The following is a 12,572-nucleotide window of genomic DNA, read 5'->3' as shown; positions in this document are numbered from 1 at the left end:
CTTCAATTCTCAGCTGCACCCGCGGATCTCAGGCTATTCCCCCCTTCCATCCCCGCAGATGATCGGCCTCCAGGGACCTTGTCTCTAACTTTTGGTCCCCCATCTTTCGTTGGGTCTGACCAGCATTTATTGTGTGTCTCTCGCCCTTTTCCTTCTCCCTCTCTCTTCTCCGCGTCTCACCGCCCGCAATGACCTTGGATGCATATGACGTCTCTGTTGTTGGATGGCAGCTCTCGGTAGGTGATACAAACAAATGCACTTTCTGACTCTGACGACTTTCCACCTCCTATTCTCTTCGAATATCTGGTCCACGTGGACGAGCCGCACTCATCCACTACCGCCCTGAATACTAATGTCGCGACAGAAGATATTCCGTGGATAGATTCCATGGCCCCATCATCATCCACGCAGGACCATGCTGACTCTCAGCCTCCGACGGTCGCTGCTTTCTCCCCCACCACCATCTCAGGCTCGTCCGTCACATCGAGGCAGCGTTCCAGCATCATCGTGCATCGAAAATCGCCGCTACTGGTGGCCACGCCCCCTCAGATCACCCGGGCATTGGCCTACTCGCATCCGTTTATTCTCCCGTTGAACAAGCTCGTCGGATTGCTCACATGGACCACTGGAGACGGCTGGCAGAGCTTCCTGCTGGTAGCAGTATTCTGGACGCTTGTTCTCTATGGCGATGTGATTATTACCTGGACCGGGCCACTCCTCGTGGTCATCGGCCTTATTCTGGGCATGTACTGGCGACGCTACTCCCCGTTGTCTTCCAGGGCTCACTTGAGTGAGAAGCAAGGTCATCAAAGGGCTGCTTCGGAGACATTCCCCCATCAGCATGAAACGCTGGACGAAATCGTGGAGACGCTAAGGACATTTACCACGCGCTGCAATATTCTCCTAGAGCCACTCGTGGAATTTACCGACTTCCTGTCCACGCAGAGGACAGCGACTTCTGCCACCACCCGACCGGCTCTTACAACCTTGTTCATTCGAATCCTCTTCGTTACACCAATATGGATTGCCTTGACTCTTCCACCGTTGTATCTTATTACCACTCGCCGGGTTATCATGACCCTCGGCACTATCATTCTCACCTATCACTCTCGCCCGGCAAGAGTGTCCCGTGTCATTCTTTGGCGATCGTTAACGATCCGCCGGATATGCTCCATAATCACAGGCCTATCCTTTTCTTCTACAGTTGATAAGGCGCACTCGCTGTTAATGCAGAGCCAGGGCCATGCGATGAGCATTGCGACAAGACGTCGAGGAGACTCCTCCGGTGTGAGATTCACCTTTGTCATCTATGAGAACCAACGTCGTTGGCTTGGAATCGGCTGGACGTATTCTCTGTTCCCTTCCGAGCGAGCTGCTTGGACAGACGAGCATTTGAATCACGTCCCGTCTAAGGAGGACTTTGAGCTGCCCGGTGTCGCAAACGGAAATGCTCAGTGGCGCTGGGTCGAAGGGAGTGACTGGCGTATTGAAGGCGCCGACGATTCAGGAAAGTCGGACGCCAAAGCTGATGGCGGGGGCTGGGTCTACTATGACAACAAGGTGGGACACATTGTTTCCCATGTTCTGACAAATGTCCAGGTTCCAGGATTACTAACAGCATGGGAACAGTGGAACGACGGTCGCCGTGGTCAAGATGGTTGGGATCGATACACCCGTCGTCGGAAGTGGTGTCGTGACGCCGAACTGGTTGAGATTCCCTCAGCGGGCGAGAGCACCTCAGTGGAGACCAAATCCGGCATCGCCCAGTCACTGGAGCAGGAAAAGGCCGCCAACGCCCATGAGAAGGAGATCTCATCTACGGTCGACGCCGACGCAGAAAGTCTCGCCCCGTCAACCTCATCCAAGTCCCGCAAACGACGTTGGTTTGGGAGTACGAAGAGTGTAAGCGACAAAGCCAGCAGCATCTCCTCTGCTCCACCAACGTCCACCAATAACTCCTCCGTAGATCTCGGAAAATTGAAGTCCGCCACCCCTACCGGCAGCTACACGCCAACCGGGAAGTCCACCGCAACTGCAACCCGACCCATCAGTATTCCGCACGCCCGGAAATCGTCCAATTACTCGGGAGGCAGCGCCAGTCACAGCAGCAGCTTCGGCCGCGAGGGGAGTATCAGGGAGAAAGAGATGTCTCTCGCTCAGGACCGTCTAGACCGCTGGGGCACTCGCGCCACCGGGGGTACTGAACGAGCCGAGCGAGAGATGGGATTAGGTGATGAGGTCAATATGGGATTGAGCTGATCTTAATCAGTCATGAAGGAGAGGTGAAGCTACACTGCAACTGGCGGCGTCTCAAGAGAATGGCATTTTCTTTTTCTTGCAAAGCGGACTTCTTATTCATTGTTTTATTTCGGGCTTTTGTTGCGTCTGGTGGACGGGGTGTTTTGGGTACTTCTCTTCTTAGCCTTTATTATTACTCTGTGCGGTTTAACGCCTTGATGAAATGGAGATACCCTTGTTTACCCAAGAAAGATCTGCTCGGAGCAGTGCCGTAAGTCGAAGACTTGTCAAGTTGTGGTATCAGAAGTGTTTTTAGTGGTTATCATACGGAATTTAGTATTCACTTATTGTTCATACATACAGTATGTAGTATAGTGGTACGTGGTATCTAAGCAAGAATCAAATCCCACTGTAAGCGCTCCAACATATCAAGCCAATGCACATTCCCTTCTCCCGCCCAGAGGATACTCAACATCTCTTTTGCTCTTCTCACATTGCCGATGCCAAAGTTCGCCTCTAATTTATCCAATGAATGTATAATGAGCTCCTGGTCTGAGGGATGTTTGCTCTCGCAGCCAGCAATGAAGAGTGGGAATGTAAGGGCAGAGAATTCGCAGTGTTCGTCGAGTGGGAATTCCCTAATTCTGGACAAGAGCTGATGTAATGCGGTTGATCGGGGGAGGGAGATTGATGGTGATGGTACTGATTTGAATGGCGTATGTAGTGTTAATTGTAATGGGGCAGCAAATTGTGGAGATAGTGGTGATGCCGTTCTCTGGTTCAGTCTTTCCAGAGTGGAATGGAGATAGATGTACGCAGCATCGCGGAAGCAGTTGGCGACCATGCGCAGACGAATAAGGTTCGATTCGGTTATGCCCCGTGGGAGGATATATTCGGTGTTGGTGGGTGCCCAGTCTCGGAGGGATGTGTCGCTGTGTGGTTGATGGTTAGCGGGAGCTGTGGATGTTGTTGAGGGAGTACTTACATTAAGTGGACCTCTAGGTCCAAGGCTACAGGGTCCTGAGATAGGGTGGGGAGGTCGGCTATTCGGGCGCATATCTTGATGAGGTCTTCTGCGTAGCCGATGTAGATGTCGAGCTTGGAAATTTTGACGTTGCCAATATCAAGGTCGTAGTTGATGTGTTTGCGGTTGCTGATTCTGGCCATGTTATAGGCATAGATGTAGCTATGGTGTGGTTAGCTTTGGTTTCAAGGCAGGTAATTTGTAGAACGAGTCTTACAAGCCGCTTAGAAATTCCCTCATGTCATCTTTCAGGGCATTAACTCCACCGCGAGCCACTATGAGCTCTTGCAGGGCGTTCAGATGCGCGGTCCACTGCTGAACGCTTCCGCGTACGATTTCATACTTGCAAAGCATGGCTACCGCCAGGATGGCCTCATCGGGAAGGGTCCGCGCTGAATATTCGGCAATTGTCGACTGCAGTCCACTCAGCGTTTGAACGTAGTAGTCTGTTGCGGCTGTCTGGGCCTCCTGTTTGTCCCGGGACCGATTTGCAAAGTGTGTTGCAGATACCGCACACAAAGCTTTCATCAGAAGAGGCGATGATAGGGCCCGGGGTATGAGAAACGATCGAAGGGGGTTGTCGATACTCTCGAGGTTGGCTAGTAGCTTGGAGCCCAGCTCGGTGTGATACTGGAGATAGTGCGTATCGTGATGCGAAAGATGACTGAAGTACCTACTTGGCATGGGTGAAGCCACGGTGAGTGTATCGCAGGAGTCAAAGTCAGTTATGGTAACCTGTTTGTCTTCATATTCATTGTTCTCATTGTTCCAAGAGTATAGACTGCTGTTGTCAGATTCCGCCGGAGTTGTTGGCGCTGTTGATAGACTGCTCGAGACTGAGGAGCTCGGGGACAACCAGAGCTCTTCCCCCGCAACACGCGAATAAGTTGTTGAAACTGATGTTGTACTAACTCTGCGCCGTTTCGGTGCTCTGAATTGGCTGAAGATATTTGCTGATGGATCTAAAGGCTCTGCCCACATTGAGCCATAGCCCTCACATTTCAAGCCCAACCTGGCACAACTATGGCAGCTATTGTAATCGAGTAGTTAGTGCCTCGTATACCCTAGTACCGGGGGCGAACTTCATCATACCAGGGCTTCGCTTCATCACACCGCTTCCGACGACGCTTGCATGTCAAGCAGCCAGACCGTGTCCACTTGGCGCCTTCTCGTCTGCATCTCCGCCTCGTCGGGGTCCGAGTTGAAGGCTGTTGCACCATGGTTGCAGGATTGGATACTGTCATGATATAGGAGCAGTTTTGTAATTAAAAAGGATATTCCAGGCTATCTAGGCTTATAGAAATCAATGCTGCTGGTTTGTTCTCTCGATGATGCGTGGGACTACTACTAGTATGGAGTAGTCTGGTTCGGTCGTGGATGTATATTTCCGCATCGGCAACTTGCATCAACCGGATACTAAGCAGATGGAGAAAAGCCGGCAGCCAATGGATCTGTCAGGACACCAGCCGGTTGACCGTTAGACCGAGTCACCAAGCAAGTGTACCTTGCTTGAAGCAGACCAGATGGAAATAGTTGAAGGACAGAAAGAGAGACGAAGGATGAGCCTCCAAGAAGGGCCGGGGAAAGTCGGCGCTAAACCCAAAGAGGAAGGAGATACGCTGAGATTTGGCAGCTTTTATCGGAGATGGAGAAGATTCCCCCGCTTTTCGAGATTCCTTTGCTGAAGATCTCCGGGTGAGTAATTGAGAAATGCAGGGAAAAAAATATCGAGTATGACATTCGAGTACTGACAATTGCACTCGTTTATCTAGCAAGCATGTGGCTACAGAGATAAGGAAAAGACAGCCGTTATCGGCGGGAAGGGGGGGAAGTTTATCGTCGAGTCCGATCTGCTGGATGCCACTATACGGAACAAGTATGTTGATGGAATGAATGTCCAGTATTACGTCTCTCGGCAAACGAGCGCCTTTTGCATCGCTTATCCTCGCGTTCCTCGGACCCCGAAACGGAGGAGGGAGACCGCAAGGGGAATTCTATGACCAATGCACGGCGGCTATCAGGCTGTCAATCCATGGCAGATTAACAAATCGTCGAGATCTTGAAGCCGCAGTCCCAGACTTACCGCCGCCCCACTTGTCCCAATTAGGCATGTCCATCCAGACCGTGGAGATCCTTGGGTCTCTTGCGGCTTCACCTTCTCCATGAGCTTCCCTTTTTTGCCTTTGTGCTGGGTCCCTCGCCGAAAGGGTGAAGTGCTCAATGGACTACATATATCTCGGTTTGCCCCCCCGGGCAATGGACACTTGCTGTTCAATCTCATCCTTCTTGATATGACCTGATTCCCCCAAGGACTTTGTCCCAATATATCTTTCATCATTTCCCCAGTCGCATCATCTCTCCCCATCAAGCACACACACGCGCGCCTTCCGAACATGTCAATTGCATCTCAGGGGCCCAGCTTGGCCACTTCGGCCAGCCCTCACCCTTTTGATCCCGTCCGGCCTCAAGAAATCCGCTTGGCGGTCCGGATCCTGGAAGCTGCCTTCCCAGGTGTCAAGCTGCGCTACAATCGTATTGATATCCAGGAGCCCATCAAGAAGGATGTCGTCCCATACATCGAGGCTGAGAGGTTAAGGAAACCCCTTCCTCCGAAGCCCGCGCGTCTTCTCTACTCCTACTTCTATCGCCTTGATACCGGCGCATGGTGCAAGGCGTTGATGAACGCGGACACCGCATCCGTCGTATACGTCAAGGAATTACCAGAGGGAGTCCAGGTGTGTACAGTTTGATTTGACTATGAAGTTCTTGCGCTAACAGTTGGCCTCAGCCTCCAGTGGATATCGATGAATTGGCCGTTATCGAAGAAGTTTGCATGAAGCACCCCGCAGTGCAGGCGGAAATTGCAAAGCTTCAGCTACCCCCCGGCATGACTGTCTGCAATGACCCGTGGATGTACGGCACCGAGAGTCTGACCGAGTCAAGACGGATGTTCCAGTGCTTCATGTACATGGTGGAAGTAGACCACCCCGAAAACAACCACTATTCCTTGCCTTGCAAGTTCTCCCCGGTGTTCGATGCCTTTACACATGAGTTGATCCGCATGGATTATCTGCCGGGTGGCTCGGATGCACAGGAACAGGCCGTTGAGACTCAGCCCTGGAAGCCCGTCAAGGCAGTCCAATACGCCCATGACCTGCAGGATGAGCCCATTCGGACAGACCTAAAGCCCTACATTGTGCAGCAACCCGAAGGACCCTCTTTCTCGGTGGATGGCAACTTTGTCTACTGGCAGAAGTGGCGCTTCAGGGTTGGCTTCAACAACCGGGAGGGCATGGTTCTTTACAACGTCACCTATGATAACCGCAGCGTCTTCTACCGCCTTGCGGTATCAGAAATGACCGTCCCTTACGGAGGTAGGCAGAACCGGACATCTTTTATGTAGAAAGATATGCTAATATGGATGATAGATCCTCGCGCTCCCTACCACCGCAAGCAAGCTTTCGACGTTGGCGATGTCGGTTTTGGTCTCAACGCCAACCAGCTAACGCTGGGTTGCGACTGCCTGGGTCATATCAAGTACTTCGACGGCTACCGGGCTGACTGCAAGGGAAACCCGGTCCTGCTGAAGAACATCATTTGCATGCACGAGCAGGACAATGGCCTGCAACACAAGCACACCAACTACAGATCCGGCGCTGCTACCGTGGTCCGCAACCGCCAGCTTGTCCTGCAGATGATCTGCACCGTCGCTAACTACGAGTACATCTTTGCCTACATCTTCGACCAGGCCGCCAACATTGAACTGGAAGTGCGCGCAACCGGAATTCTATCGACGGTGCCTTTTGATAACACCAATGGCGAGACTGTCAAGTGGGGTACCAACGTTGGTCCGGGTGTGATGGCTCCTTACCACCAGCACATGTTCTCTTTCCGCATCGACCCGGCCCTGGATGGCCACAAGAACACTGTTTACTATGAGGAAAGTGTGCCTCTTCCCGAAGACGAGAAGAACCCTTGGCTCGTTGGCTACACCACTGAGCAGACTGTGATGGACAAGGCAGGCTCCGCCGACCTTGACATCAACCGCAACCGGGTCTTCAAGATTCGCAACGACAACGTCATCAACCCCATCACCTACAAGCCCATTTCCTACAAGCTCCACCCGGCACCTAGCCAAATGCTCCTCCAGAGCAAGAGAGCCATTGGCTACGGTCGTGCCGAGTTCGCCACCAAGCCCATCTGGGTGACCAGATACCAAGACGATGAGTTGTATGCTGCGGGCGAGTTCACCAACCAGAGCCGACGCGCTGTTGGCGTGGAGACCTGGTCCAAGCGGAATGACCCTACTGAGAACGAAGACGTGGTTCTCTGGCACAGTAAGTCCTACCACTCCCTACCCCCTTTGTTGTACATGTACAGAGATCAAGGATAATTCAGCTAACACGTACATTCTAGCATTCGGCATCACTCACAACCCCCGCGTCGAAGACTTCCCCGTCATGCCCATGGAACGCATCAGCGTGATGCTGCGTCCCGACGGCTTCTTCACGAAGAACCCGGCCGTGGATGTTCCTCAGTCGTCGCAGACCTTCAACAAGTCTACCCTCCACCCGGAACCTGCTGCGGCAGTCCCCTCCTGCTGCAGTGGATCCAGCAAGGCCAAGCTATATAAGCGCATGGACTAAAGGAACACAACCACTTTTGTTTAGAGATTTCGCGATGCATCTGGGATAGGGGAGGTGTATGATTTACGATACATAAGCACGTTGCTGGCGTTGTGATAGTATAATTATTATTTTGTATATACCATGAATCAGATGGATTCAAACTTCATACTTCAGCATTCATTTTGAGCATTCATTTGTCATTAAGAGTATGATATCAAGTAGTATATCCATCGGAAATTGTTCGCCAAACCAGCCCTACCTCGGGCCCGATCCATACCTGTCTGTTATTGGCCACCACATTGGTCCTTAGCAGACAATCCGGGCCCGAAGCAGCATCCAGCTTTACGATTGGCTGATACACACACCACCCATACAAGTATATAATCACAACATCGATATAACGACAATAGTATATTTACACAATCCCCCAACCCTAAACCAATAAACAATTGCAGCAAAGCCAAAGCAACCGACCAAACAAAAAAAAAAAATGACCGAACTCGACAAGCACGACCTCGAAGCATCATCCCCCACTCCCATCTCCATCCCCAACTCCACCAAACCCTCACCCCCCAAAGACAAAGACACATCCCCCAACCTCATCACCTGGAACGGACCCGATGACCCAGAATCTCCCCAGAACTGGCCCAGAAACCTCAAATGGAAAAACACATGGTCCATCTCCCTCTTCGTCTTCATCTCGCCCATCTCCTCCTCGATGATCGCCCCAGCAATGAACGATCTCGCGCAGTCGCTGGACATGATACACTCCGAATTCGAGATATATCTGTCCCTGAGTATCTTCATCTTGGGGTATGCGATTGGTCCCGTGTTTTTTGGGCCCGCGTCGGAGGTATATGGACGGGTTAGGATCTTGCAGGTGAGTAATTTGTGGTATTTGGGGTGGAATTTGGGGTGTGGGTTTGCGAGGCACAAGGGGGTGTTGTTTGCTTGTAGGTTTTTGGCGGGGGCCGGGGGGAGTGCGCCGTTGGCTGTGGGAGGTGGGGCTATTAGGTTAGTAGTTCTTTTTTTTTTCTCTCTCTCTTTCTTTTTGGGTCTTTGAGATGGGGGAGTTTGGTGTTGTCTGTGGGAGGGTTCGAGATGAGCTGAGCTGACTTATTGAGGACAGTGATATGTGGGCTGCGGAAGAACGGGGAAAAGCTATGGGTGTGTATACTCTCGGACCATTACTGGGACCTGTGGTGGGACCGATAGCCGGAGGGTTTATCGCCGAGTATTCGACCTGGCGGTGGGTGTTTTGGGCTACGTCTGCTGCTGCTGTCGTGGTGCAGATTGTTGGGGTGTTCTGGTTGAGGGAGTGTCAACCCGGGACGATTCTACGGAGGAGACGAGATGCTCTTGTCAAGGAGACAGGGAACCAGGAGCTTCATACCGCGGAGAAAGTCGAGAGTCTGGGATACAAGCTCCTTCATGCGTTTGAGCGGCCGGTGCGCATGTTCACGACTCAGCCGATTGTCTTCTGTATGGCGCTTTATATGGCGTACGTCTTCGGCGTGACGTATTTGATGTTTGCGACTTTCCCGGATATATGGACTGAGGTGTACCATGAGAGCTCTGGGATTGGGGGCCTCAATTATCTGTCCATCGCGATTGGGTCGTTCATCGGGCTGTTTTTGAACCTCAAGCTGGTGGACCGGATCTATCGTGGTCTTAAAGCCCGGAATAATGATGTTGGCAAACCTGAGTTCCGAATGCCGTCGTTGGCTGTCGGGTCGGTGATCAGCATCGTTGGGCTGTTCTGGTATGGTTGGAGCATTGGACATACTCATTGGATTATGCCGAATATCGGTGCGCTGATCTATACCATGGGCACGATCTCCTGCTTACAGGGCATGCAGACGTATATTGTGGACAGTTATCAGACTTACGCGGCTAGTGCTTTGGCTGCTTGTGCTGTGCTGAGGAGTTTGTGCGGCTTTGGATTCCCGCTCTTTGCTCCTTATATGTATAACGCCCTGGGGTATGGTTGGGGTACCAGTGTGTTGGCGTTCACGGCTATGGTTTTTGGATTGGGCGGGCCGTTTGTCTTCTGGAGATTCGGGCCCCGGTTGCGTGCCATGTCTGACTATGCCTCTGGTTGATGAGTGGATTTGGTGGCTGGCGATTCAAGCCAGGCGGAAGTTGTCGTTGGATGGAAGGATGTCCGGATGGGTGGTATGCGTATTGTATCATAGATTATTGTCATAGAGAAACTCCCCTATTGAGTACGAGATCGCTGTTATATAGTTCGTTGATGATTCACTCCCATTTAGATAGAAAGGCGCATATAACTGGTTATTCGTAGAATTTGTGGTCAAGTGAGCACGAGCATGACTGCCTGCACTCAGAGGTGACTTTGAGTCGATGACCACACGCACCTCCAACTGGCCGTTCCAGCGTTGGGCGGGCAAGGTAGCGGCACGATGAGACGACGTGATCATAGAGCTCATAGGCCATGGTATTTCTTGCATGAGTTACAGATGCATAATCTCAGGGTCTGCGCTCCGTAAGAATGGAGCCGTAGATATATTGATATATATGGTGAAGGGCATCCTTCCTGTCAGCCCAGACTGGTGTCTCCACACATTTGGTCCCAGAATAGCCAATCGGCCGACGAGTCGAGCTTGAAGGCATTGGGGTCGGCCCTGCTCATATCGTCGAAAAGCTCGTCGAAAGAAAAAGCCCCATCTGTAGTTTGGTCAACAGCAAATACGCTGCCATCTCGCTGATCGATGCCTTTGGGTTTGTGTTGAGCGCGCAGCGTAGTAATGAAACCCGGCTCGGGCGATGAATTACGAGGCGGATTTAGTAGCCAGGCCTTTAAAGTGACCTTACCAATCGTAGCATACAAGGTCCTTCGGCCCTGACTCAGTGCTTCGTGATCCGCGTAGACCTCTGAGACCCTTTTCCAGGCAGCATCGAGCTCTGATGTTGAATAAAACCCAACCTTGGCAATGCTTCTCAGAATGCAAAGGAGGGAATCCCACACGAAAAACGCTTGCAGCTGCCAGCGAAACTTTTGGGTTGCGGGATTACTATACATGGCATTTCTGGTGTCGAGCACCTTTTCAGCAAGCCTGCAGAGTTGTCTCTGCTGTGTGTCGGTTATGGTTTCTTGCTTGAGCAACGGCATCCTCGCGCGTAACCGGACAGCACTGATGGCGGATCGCATAACGCCGGTAGTCAGAAAGTGCAAAGGGCTCAAGATGTCGCAGTACCGTAAGAACTTCTTCTCGATGAGGTCTTCCACCTCGTCGATCAGTCGCTCGATCTCCTCTGGGGTGCGGAACTCGATTGTCCCCCCGCTCCCCTTCTGCTGGACCCCGGTTCGAGTGTAGAAATTTGACAGCTCCATCCGGGCCAAGCAAAAGATCATCTCCGATGCCCCTCGTTGGTCATGAGGCGGCTCGGTCATGCCGGGGAAGATCTGGTCATCGTTAATGTTTAGCGGTAGCTTAGTATCCCAGCTGCCGGGTGAGATGGATATACCCGTGCCGGATGTTTGACCTGCGTAGCTGTCCAGAGGTAGCAGTTGCCAAAAGAGCCGCCGGCGCATCTGGACCTCAAATGGGGGTAAACCGATGCTCTCGCCGTCTCGGTGCAGTCCTATGCGTTGAGCCAGGCGAATTCCAATACCAGTCAGAATCCAGAAGGTATGAGAATCGATTTGAGTGCGCAAGGAGATAAGGAAAAGAGTGTAGGCCTGTAAAACCGGTAACGAGTTCGTCTTCAGCCAAGACGCATTTACCAATGCCTGGGTGACTGCGGTTCGATATTTGTGCATCAAGTGGGCCCTGGAATTATGGAGTTCTTGTGAACACTCGTCGTCGGACATTGAGAATACGGCGAAATGATAGATGGCAAACAGCAAGCATTCGTCATTCTTGGAGGCAGTGGCTGGGTGCTTGGAGATGGTTTCAACTATCTTGGCGACTGTCGGAACATGCAGAATCTTACAAAGAGGCTCGACGTTCTCCACGTAGGCACACCAGAGCTTGGCCGCATGCTCGTAACTAGGGTGAAGGTCGGTGAGGCCTATCATGCTTCTCATACTTGCGTCCAAGATGGAATGCGCGGCGAGGGCACCAAGAAGATTGGTTGGAGTGGCTTTGTCGGGACCAAGCTCATCTTCATTATGATTTTGTTGCTCGGACTCGGACAACTCACCTAGGTCACCTTCTCCAGCGTCGAGGAGCAGAACATCGTCAATGTGGCGAGAATTGCCATAGTTGGGAAGCAGTTTATCCGCTGCAGCGTCAGCCTGCGAGTCCGCTGTCCCCGGAGTCGGTGCCTGTATACTATTTGCTGAGGCCTCCAAGTCTCTTCCGCTAGTAATCAAGGGAGTGGCTATCGGAAGAAGATTGTGGTCGTGCAAGATGCGCTCGTAACGTGCCAGACGTTCATGTACATCTTCCTCGCCCGGGCTACGTTTTCTCTTGCGCCGTGGCGGTGGTGGCTGATAGACACACTCGAGCTTGGCCTTGATGCAGTTGGCACACTTGGGCACCGCGCGGTTGCATTTGATCTTCTTGCGCACACAGGCTTGACAGTTGAAGCGGATCGGGGTTGACGAGGCGGATTCGCAGGAGCTATTGTGCGCATCAAGAGAGAGGTGCTTTGCCGGGGCGGAAGCAAGTGGGACAAGGTTCCTTGTATCCTCCATTTATGGGGAAGCGATGTGT

The 12,572-nt window shown here is 52.1% G+C and overlaps 6 protein-coding genes across 6 annotated transcripts; 4 read left to right on the top strand and 2 right to left on the bottom strand.

Moving 5' to 3' along the window:
- Window positions 1–223: 223 nt before the first annotated feature.
- On the top strand, window positions 224–2,259 carry PEX30 (PEX28-32 family peroxisomal membrane protein; the record flags this gene model as incomplete). The annotated part of the gene is made up of 2 exons (XM_041684820.1): window positions 224–236; window positions 365–2,259. The coding sequence occupies 2 exons, from the start codon at window positions 224–226 to the stop codon at window positions 2,257–2,259; spliced, it is 1,908 nt and encodes a 635-aa protein (XP_041538966.1).
- A 367-nt stretch (window positions 2,260–2,626) lies between these two features.
- On the bottom strand, window positions 2,627–4,506 carry AKAW2_20139S (Zn(II)2Cys6 transcription factor; the record flags this gene model as incomplete). Its single annotated transcript, XM_041684819.1, has 4 exons — window positions 2,627–3,170; window positions 3,224–3,424; window positions 3,480–4,292; window positions 4,355–4,506. 4 exons carry the CDS (start codon window positions 4,504–4,506, stop codon window positions 2,627–2,629), a joined length of 1,710 nt encoding a protein of 569 aa, XP_041538965.1.
- Window positions 4,507–5,655: 1,149 nt separating this feature from the next.
- On the top strand, window positions 5,656–7,908 carry AKAW2_20138A (amine oxidase; the record flags this gene model as incomplete). The annotated part of the gene is made up of 4 exons (XM_041684818.1): window positions 5,656–5,997; window positions 6,051–6,636; window positions 6,691–7,599; window positions 7,679–7,908. The coding sequence occupies 4 exons, from the start codon at window positions 5,656–5,658 to the stop codon at window positions 7,906–7,908; spliced, it is 2,067 nt and encodes a 688-aa protein (XP_041538964.1).
- Window positions 7,909–8,380: 472 nt separating this feature from the next.
- Window positions 8,381–9,022, top strand: AKAW2_20137A (uncharacterized protein; the record flags this gene model as incomplete). Its single annotated transcript, XM_041684817.1, has 2 exons — window positions 8,381–8,891; window positions 9,015–9,022. The coding sequence occupies 2 exons, from the start codon at window positions 8,381–8,383 to the stop codon at window positions 9,020–9,022; spliced, it is 519 nt and encodes a 172-aa protein (XP_041538963.1).
- A 31-nt stretch (window positions 9,023–9,053) lies between these two features.
- AKAW2_20136A (uncharacterized protein) lies at window positions 9,054–9,992 on the top strand (the record flags this gene model as incomplete). Its single annotated transcript, XM_041684816.1, has 2 exons — window positions 9,054–9,057; window positions 9,106–9,992. The coding sequence occupies 2 exons, from the start codon at window positions 9,054–9,056 to the stop codon at window positions 9,990–9,992; spliced, it is 891 nt and encodes a 296-aa protein (XP_041538962.1).
- A 458-nt stretch (window positions 9,993–10,450) lies between these two features.
- Window positions 10,451–12,553, bottom strand: VRTR1 (putative C6 transcription factor; the record flags this gene model as incomplete). The annotated part of the gene is made up of 1 exon (XM_041684815.1): window positions 10,451–12,553. One exon carries the CDS (start codon window positions 12,551–12,553, stop codon window positions 10,451–10,453), a length of 2,103 nt encoding a protein of 700 aa, XP_041538961.1.
- Between the last annotated feature and the right edge of the window lie 19 nt (window positions 12,554–12,572).

The sequence above is a fragment of the Aspergillus luchuensis genome, chromosome 2 (genome assembly GCF_016861625.1).
Source record: "Aspergillus luchuensis IFO 4308 DNA, chromosome 2, nearly complete sequence".
Classification (NCBI taxonomy): Eukaryota; Fungi; Ascomycota; class Eurotiomycetes; order Eurotiales; family Aspergillaceae; genus Aspergillus; species Aspergillus luchuensis.
This window is presented reverse-complemented; position numbering and strand designations above follow the sequence as displayed.